The sequence below is a fragment of the Salvelinus sp. IW2-2015 genome, unplaced genomic scaffold (genome assembly GCF_002910315.2).
Source record: "Salvelinus sp. IW2-2015 unplaced genomic scaffold, ASM291031v2 Un_scaffold1980, whole genome shotgun sequence".
In the NCBI taxonomy this organism is placed as follows: domain Eukaryota; kingdom Metazoa; phylum Chordata; class Actinopteri; order Salmoniformes; family Salmonidae; genus Salvelinus; species Salvelinus sp. IW2-2015.
Genome location: NW_019943331.1, coordinates 322,288 through 331,535, shown reverse-complemented (window position 1 = coordinate 331,535; position 9,248 = coordinate 322,288). Strand labels below are relative to the sequence as shown.

The 9,248-nt window shown below is 44.2% G+C and overlaps 2 protein-coding genes across 2 annotated transcripts in view; both read left to right on the top strand.

The window, feature by feature from the left end:
• sft2d2a (SFT2 domain containing 2a) overlaps positions 1 to 1,976 on the top strand; it is a 3,293-nt gene extending 1,317 nt beyond the window's left edge. Inside the window, exons 3-5 of the mRNA XM_024140004.2 lie at positions 1,359 to 1,444; positions 1,686 to 1,767; positions 1,918 to 1,976. Coding sequence (XP_023995772.1) covers positions 1,359 to 1,444; positions 1,686 to 1,767; positions 1,918 to 1,962 — 213 coding nt within the window. The 3' untranslated portion in view covers positions 1,963 to 1,976. The remainder of the gene's footprint in view (positions 1 to 1,358; positions 1,445 to 1,685; positions 1,768 to 1,917) is intronic.
• Positions 1 to 9,248, top strand: part of tmem45a (transmembrane protein 45a) — a 124,224-nt gene that overhangs the window by 78,979 nt on the left and 35,997 nt on the right. The gene's annotated exons all lie outside the window — the stretch shown is intronic.

Sequence of the window (9,248 nt, the reverse complement as noted above, 5' to 3'; positions counted from 1 at the left end):
CCGCACAGCCAGAAGAGACTGCCACCCCTCATAGCCTGGTTCCTCTCTAGGTTTCTTCCTAAGTTTTGGTCTTTCTAGGAGTTTTCCTAGCACCGTGCTTCTACACCTGCATGCTTGCTGTTTGGGGTTTTAGGCTGGGTTTCTGTACAGCAATTTGAGATCATCAGCTGATGTAAGAAGGGCTATATAAATACATTTGATTTGATTAGTGACTAATGCCAGTTTTGTCCAGGGTGGTATCCGTAAAACAAGCTGCAAGTGAAACTATTTCCTAAAAAGGGATTTGGCAACGAAGCCCTTTAACCTACTTCCCCAGAGTCAGATGAACTTTGGGATACCATTTAGTTATGTCCGTGTTGTCCAGTATGAAGAAGTTAGAGTAGTTTTCCTGAGCCAAAGCTAACTCAAAGCACAATGACTGGAAGTTTACATGCTAGCTGTTCCCATAGACTGCCAGTCATTGTGCTAACACTAGTAGCCACTTCCTTCAAACTGCATTGCAGAGACATACAAATGGTACCACGAGGTTCATCTGAAATCTTGGGGGGGGGGGGGGGTCATCACTGTACGTCTAGATACCTTACAGCCCCCATGCATCATCACTGTACGTCTAGATACCTTACAGCCCCCATGCATCATCACTGTACGTCTAATAAACCACTGTTTATTTCATAAAAATAACTCCAAACATATTTTTAATCATTTATTTCCCTGAGCCTCCTTTTGCCATTGTAATTCTCAATCTGGGCGTGTTGATACAAATTAAAATATATTTACATACACAGCCCTGCTTGGCAGATAGAATTGTCTAGACCAGGGGTATTCAACTCTGACCCTACGAGGTCCGGTGACTGCTGGTTTTCTGTTCTACCGGATAATGAATTGTACACACCTGGTGTCCCAGGTCTAAATCAGTCCCTGATTAGAGGGGAACAATGAGAAATGCAGTGGAACTGGCTTTGAGGTCCAGCGTTTGAGTTTGAAGGGTCTAGACTCTCTAGAGCTTACTCTGTTTACCCCTTCATAGAAGGAGGATGCATGTGCAAATTAAACATGACTGGTCATTGGTCAGAATAATCTGATCAGATTGTGATGTCATGCTCTGGGACAAAAACTCCATCCCACCTGAACAGGCTGAAATTCCTTGCATTGTTTTCAAAATGCTCTTACATTTCAAAAGGGCATTCTCATAATTTTCACAATTTCAGAGTGTTATTTCGACATCATAGTGTGGAAATATCATTAGAAACAGCAGGAAATCACGTTTTTAACTGCACTGCCCCTTTAAAAATTATTATATTAATGACATCTTCAATGTTGAGGTTGAAACTGATAAATGATCTGTCTTGCCTCTACAGGGAGTCTGTATGCTCTTCATCCCCAAAGTAGGAATCCTCCTCTTCATCATCTTTTATACCTTTGGAAACATCTGTTCACTCTGCAGGTGAGATTCAGCAGAATGCCCTCAACACCTGACGACTCAGGACCTTTTCATTATGACATTCACTTCATGACAAATATGATTCAGTAAACTGTCAATGACCTGATATGTGATTATGTCCTTTAGAAACAACCATTTATAACAAAGAGGTTGATTGTGTCCTTTGTGAGTGTTTCCTTAGCCGTCTCTATCTAAACCTAACCTGTCCTCAGCACCGTAGATAATAACAGTTCTGTCCTATCAGCACCATGTTCCTGATGGGACCAGTCAAACAGCTGAAGAGGATGTGTGACAAGACCAGAGCTCTGGCCACTACTATCATGTTGGTGAGTACCAGCTACTAATGTTAGGTTTAGAAAGGACTGCATTCCCATTGATGCCATTTCGTAGCACTAAGTGAATATGAAAAGAATGAGAATCCTAGAAAGAAACCAAAGGTACATCAAGTTTGAATTCACTTCTGTTCTGTTTTCTAGACATGTCTTGTGTTGACTCTCTGTGCAGCCTTCTGGGTGAGTTAAGCCTATATTTTGTTATGTTTTCAGGAAGTTTTTATTTGGCTGTTCATGCACACAGTAGGAGCAGGAACTATGGACAGGATTTCTTCAATGAAGTGTTTGTTGTCATTCAATGAGAGATGACTAGTTTTAATGTACATGTTTTTACTTCAGAAATACTGTGCGAAACATCTTAGTAAGACGTCTAAATTAATTACAGATTTCTTAATTTATCTTAGATTAATTGTGATTTATTTTGAGGAAGTGTTATGGCTATGTTGCTACGGTGGCTCACGAGGGACAAACAACAGTAATATTGCCAGGTGTTTAGGAAGTATGTGAGCATAGACCTTCGCCTAGCTGAGTTGTGCTAAGAGCAAATTGAACATATACACCACATGGCCAAAAGTACCTGCTCGTCGAACATCTCATTCCAAAAAACATGGGCATTAATATGGCGTTGATTCCCCCCCCCCCCCCCCCCACCCCACCCCCATTGCTGCTATAACAGCCTCCACTCTTCTGGGAAAGCTTTCCACTAGATGTTGGAACTCTGCTGCAGGGACTTGCTTCCATTCAGGCYCAAGAGCATTAGTGATGTTGGGTATTGATGACGGGCGATTAGGCCTGGCTTGCAATCAGCATTCCAATTCATGCCAAAGATGTTTGATGGTTGAGTTTAGGGTACTGTGCAGGCCAGTCAAGTTCTTCCACAGCGATCTCAACAAAATATTTCTGTATGGACCTCGTTTTGTGCACAGGGGCATTGTCATGCTGAAACAGGAAAGGGCCTTKCCCATGCTGTTGGTATAAAGTTGGAAACACAGAATCATCTAGAATGTCATTGTATGCTGTAGTGTTAAGATTTCCCTTCACTGGGGAAGGGGCCTAGCCCGAACCATGAAAAATAGCCCCAGACCATTATTCCTCCTCCACCAAACTTTACAGTTGTCACTATGCATTCGAGCAGGTAGCGTTCTCCTGGCATTCGTCAAACCCAGATTTGTCTGTCGGACTGCCTGATGGTGAAATGTGATTCATCACTCCAGAGAACGTGTTTCCAATGGTGGGGAGCTTTACACCACTCCAGCCAACGCTTGGCATTGCGCATGGTGATCTTAGGCTTGTGTGCGGCTGCTCGGCCATGGAAACCCATTTCATGAAGCTCCCGACAAACAGTTATTGTGCTGACGTTGCTTCCAGAGGCAGTTTGGAACTCGGTAGTGAGGATTGCACCTGTAGTCCAAGATCCGCTCCTTTGTCTTGATCATGTTGAGGGAGAGGTTACTGGCATCACACTGTCAGGTCTCTGACCTCTTCCCTACAGGCTGTCTCATCGTTGTTGGTGATCAGGCCTACCACCGTTGTTGTCGGAAACTTAGTGTTGGAGTTGTTTGGCCATGCAGTCGTGGGTGAACAGAGTACAGCAGGGGAGTAAGCACCTCTGACGGGCCCCCGTGTTGAGGATCAGTGTGCCAGATGTGTTGTTGCCTACCCCATACCACCTGGGGTCGTSCCATCTGGARGTCCAGGATCCAGTTGCAGAGAGAGGTGTTTAGTCCCAGGGTCCTTAGCTTAGTGATGAGCTTTGAGGGCACTATGGGGTGGGAAAGGGCAGTGTGGAGTGCAATCGAGATTGCGTCATCTGTGGATCTGTTGGTGCAGTATGCAAATTGGAGTTTGAGTGTGTCTAGGGTTTCTGGGATTATGGTGTTTGTGAGCCATGACCAGCCTTTCAAAGCACTTCATGGCTACTGGCGTGAGTGCTACGGGTCTATAGTCATTTAGGCAGGTTACCTTGGWGTTCTTGGGCACAGGGACTATGGAGGTTTACTTGAAACATGTAGGTGTAACAGACTCGGTCAGGGACATGTTGAACATGTAGGTGTAACAGACTCGGTCATGGAACATGTTGCAACATGTAGGTGTCATGCACACATGTTAGATGTCCTAACCGATCTTGCAAAACTATAGTTGTTGTAAACAGAGATTTGTGGAGTTTTCGAAAAATTAGTTTTAATGACTCCAACCTAAGTGTATGTAAACTTCCGACTTCAACTTTATATATATATATTTTTGGACCCTTGAACATGCCTGGTAAGAAATGGAGGTAAATATGGATTTAAGTTCCGCGGACAGTAGGAGTGGCTGCCTCTGGATGAGCATGTTCGTTGTTGTGCTTATGGCCTTATACAGCTCGAAAGTGCAGTCTTGAGTACAGCATCTGTTTTTGGGGTGGTATCTATAGAAATATAGATCACTCTCTAGGTAAAGTAGTTGTGGTCTGCAGCTTATCATGAGATACTCTATCAGGCGAGCAAACCTTGAGTCTTTAATATTCTGATGTTTTTATTATATTTGATATCACAGCTGTTATTGACAAATCGAGCACATCGCACTAATTTGAAGGGATGTCCAATCATACTTGTGTGTAATATGATATGTGTATGTTCTGATAGGAGCAAACTTGAAAATACATGCATTTGGAAAGTTTCAGACCCTTCCAACTTTTGTGTTAAGTCGCCTTATTCTCTAAAATTAATAAAAATAAAAATCCTCTTCAATCTACACACATATACCTGCTAATGACAAAGCAAACATTTTTGTAAAATGTATTTGCAATTTTATATAAAAAATTATCTGAATATTACACATTTACATATAGTATTCAGACCTTATATTTGGGGGCGGCAGCGGTCTGAGGCACTGCATCTCAGTACTAGAGGAGTCCATACAGACCCTGGTTCAGCGGGAGATCACTACAGACCCTGGTTCAGCGTGGGAGTCACTTACAGACCCTTAGGTTCAGCGGGGAGTCACTTACAGGACCCTGGTTGCAGCGGGGAGTTGCACTACAACCTTGGTTCGTTGGTCTCAGGCGTATGCAATCTAGTGCTGAGAGGGGCGTCAGCTAAGACTCCTGGTTCAGCGGGGAGTATACTACATTGACCTTGTCAGCGGTCTATGTAGTTAGTCACATGCTCTCAGTGCTATAGTGGAGTCATGCAGACCTGGTTTCAGTGGGTCCTATAGACATCTGGCATCTCAGTGGTGGTTTGTTTTGTGGTTGTTGTGTTTGTTTTTGTGTGAGTAGTGAGTGTGCGACTAGTCGTAGTTAAGTCTCCCTGTGTTTCTGCGGTGTCGCTGAATTGTTGTAGTACGATTTTGTTGTGGTTTTTTGATTTTTTGTTTTCTGTCTTTTTTAGTGTGCTGTGGTATGGTGTCTTATTGGTTGGTCTGACTTGACCCAGTAGTCTTTCTCTTGGCAGTCGGTCCTATTTAGAACTGCATTCTCTGTAGTGTATGATTGATTCTATTCTGGTGATTGACTTTTGTTATTGTTTTGTACTTCTTTTGTTTGTGGTGTTTTAGTTTTTCACTGTTTTGTTGTTGTTTGATCTCTCTTTTGTTTGTTGTGTTTGGTTTTTTTATTTTTGTTGACATGTTGTTATGTTTTGTCTGCGTCTCAGTTGGCTGTGATGGAGTCACTGACATGACCCTGGTTCAGGTTGGGGAGTCCTACAGGACCCTGGTTGTTGTTGTTTTCTTGTGGTTGGTCTAAGACACTGGCAGTGCTTCAGTGCTAGCAGGAGCTCACTCAGGACCCTGTCGGTGTCAAAAGGTGCGGGAAGATCATCTGCATTGCTCAGTGCTAGCAGGCAGTCACACGTACCTCTGTATCACCGTGGTTTTATGCACGTGCTCCAGTGTAGGAGTCATACAGACCCTGGTTCAGGGTCAAGACACTGGCATCTCCAGTGCTAGAGGAGTCACTAGGCAGACCCCTGGTTCACGTGGTCTAAGTAGCACTGCCGAGTCTGCAGTGCTTAGAGGTATAGTCCAACCTTACAGACCCTGGCTTCAGGGGTCTATTGAGCAACTTGACTGCATTCTCAGTGCTAGAGGGGTCACTTACAGACCCTTTGGTTGCAGTGGGTCTATAGACACTGGCATTCTCAGTGCTGCAGGGTCACTACATGGACCCTGTGTGTTCAGCGGCTGAGTCAGCTCTAGCATGAGGAGTCCTAAGACCTGGTTCATGCTGGTCTTAGACACTGCATCTCAGCTTGCTAGCAGGACGTCGAGCTACAGACCCTGGCGCTGTCAGTCGGTCTTTTAAGACCACTGCATCTCGAGTGCTCGAGGCAGTCACTTACAGACGCGCTGGTTCAGGCGGTAGGATCTGACAGTGACTCCTTGTCAGAGGGAAGTCACTACAGACCTGGTTCAGGTGCTGTGAAGGACAACTTGGCATGCTGCAGTGGCTAGAGGTAGTCACTGACATGCCCTGGTTCAGCTGGTCTAAATTTTGGACACTGTGCATCTCGAGTGCTGAGAGGAGTGTCACTACGAGACCCTGCGTTCAGCGGTCTAAGTGCCACTGCATCTCAGTCGTGAGAGGAGTCTACTTCACCGACCCTGGTTCAGCGGGTCTAGCGAACTTGCCATCTCAGGTGTGCTAGAGGATGTCACTACATGACCGCTGTGTTGCGAGCCGGTTCTAAGCAGCTTGCAATGCTGGGCAGTGGCTAGATGGCGTCACTACAGACCCTGGTTCAGCGGTCTAAGTCACTGCATCTCAGTGCTAGAGGAGTCACTACAGACCCTGGTTCAGCGGTCTAAGTCACTGCATCTCAGTGCTAGAGGCGTCACTACAGATAAGCCTGGATTTGAACCAGGGCATCACAACCGGCCGTGATTGGGAGTTCCATAGGGCTACGTACAATTGGCCCAGCGTCGTCCAGTTAACTGACTTGCCTTGTTAAATTAAAAAAATTACAATAAAAAATATTTGTTTCTGTTATGTAGAATACTCTCATTATGTGATCTTGCAGTCATTGATTCAGTTTTGATCTAACTTTATTAAAACAAGCACCATTTGCCTGAGTAGTCAGTTCTCTGCATGTGAAGTACACAATATGCAAAACGTGATCCAAGTCAGACCCGCAGCCACGGCCGATAATTAAAAGGTTAATGCCGTCCTCAGACGTATGTTCAGTGCATTTGGAAAGTATTGAGACCCCTTGACTTTTTCCACATTTTGTTACATTACAGCCTTATTCTAAAATTGATTAAATTCAATTTGTTCCTCATCAATCTACACACAATACTCCATAATGACAAAGTGGAAATAAGTTTTTTGAAAGTTATTAATTTATTAAAAATAAAACAGGTATCATATTTACATCAGTATTCAGACCCTTAACTCAGTACTTTGTTGAAGCACCTTTGGCAACGATTACAGCCTCGAGTCTTGGGTTTAACGCTACAAGCTTGACACACCTGTATTTGGGGAGTTTCTCCCATTCTTCTTTGCAGATCCTCACAAACTCTGTCAAGTTGGATGGGGAGCGTCGCTCCACAGCTATTTTCACGTCTCTCCAGAGATGTTCGATCTGGTTCAAGTCTGGGCTCTAGCTGGTCCGCTGAAGGACATTCAGAGACATGTCCCAAAGCCAATCCTGCTTTGTCTTGGCTGTGTGCTTAGGGTTGTTGTCCTTCTGCAAGATTTTCCCATCTCCACACATGAACTCTAGAGTTCTGTCAGAGTGACCATCGGGTTCTTGGTCACCTCCCTGACCAAGGCCCTTCTCCCCCGATTGCTCAGTTTGGCCGGGCGGCCAGCTCTAGGAAGAGTCTTGGTGGTTCCAAACTTCTTCCATTTAAGAATGATGGAGGCCACTGTGTTCTTGGCAACCTTCAATGCTGCAGACTTTTTTTTTCTGGTACCCTTCCAGATCTGTGCCCCGACACAATCCTGTCTCGGCGCTGTACAGACAATTCCTTCAACCTCACGGCTTGTTTTTCGCTCTGACATGCACTGTACTTGAGTAAAAGTATTTGGCTTTAAATATAGCATCTAAAGTCAAAATATTCATAATTTCAAATTCCTTATTATGCAAACCAGACAGCACATTTTCTTGTTTCTTTAATTTACAGATAGCCAGGGGCACACTCCAACACCCACACATTTAATTTACAGATAGCCAGGGGCACACTCCAACACCCACACATTTAATTTAAGAGAGATTGTCGCACGTCAAAATCAGAGGAATTATATAATTAATCTAGTAATAAAAGCATAAGCTACAGCTAGCTAGCATGCATAAAATGTGCTGAGTAGTTGACTCAAAGAAAAAGACAATACTTTAACAGTTTTGAACAAATTATTTATTTTCTAAAAATGCAGGTGAGAGGAGAGAGACCTATATTTAGTTGCATCTTTTTCACTTAGCTAGCAAATGCAACTAGCTATTAGCCATACTCAAACACCCAGCTTAAACAGAGGGATGCTATGTTAGCTTGCTGGCTATGGCTACCCAACACTGGAAGTCTTCCAAATCAAGGTAAGCTTTTGGTTGTATTAATTTATTGCCACCGGGGCCCGCTGGTGTAACTGCTAAACTGCTTGCTGACTGTACACTGTACGATGGTAATTCGGCTTGGCCTAAGACACTCAACTTTTACAGATGCGCCATTAAGGCATCCTGTCAGGCTGTATCACCGCCTGGTACGGCAACAGCACCGTCCGCAACCGCAGGGCTTTCCAGAGGGTGGTGTTGTTTCCCAACGCATCACCGGAGCTATACTGCCTGTCCTCCAGGACATTTACAGCACCCGGTGTCACAGGAGGCAAAAAGATCAAGATCTCAGGCACCCGAGCCACGGCCTGTTCACCCCGCTAACAGCCAAAAAAGGCGAGGTCAGTATAGTGCATCAAAGTTGGGACTGAGAGACTGAAAAACAGCTATCGCATGGTATTCAGACTGTTAAATAGTCACACTAGCCGGCCCCCGTCCAGTACCCTGCCCTGAACTTTAGTCACTAGCCAGGTACCACCTGGTTACTCAACCCTGCACCTTAGAGGCTGCTGCCTATGTACATAGACATGGAATCACTGGTCACTTTAATAATGGAACACCGGTCATTTAATAATTTACATACTGTTTTACCCATTTCATATGTATACAGGCTTCGGAAGTATTCAGACCCCTTGACTTTTCCACATGTTACAGCCAGTGGTGTAAAGTACTTAAGTAGTTTATTTACTTAAGTAGTTTTTGGGGGTATCTGTACTTACTAATTTATATTTGACAACTTTTACTAGACTACATTCCTAAAGAAATAATGTCCTTTTTACTCCATAATTTTCCCTGACACCCAAAAGAAAATGGTCTAATTTAACCACTTATCAAGAAAACATCCCCGGTATCCCTACTTCCTCTGATCTGACGGACGCATTAAACACAAATGCTTTGTTTGAAAATTAAAATGTGTTGGGTGTTGGGAGTGTGCCCCTGGCTATACTG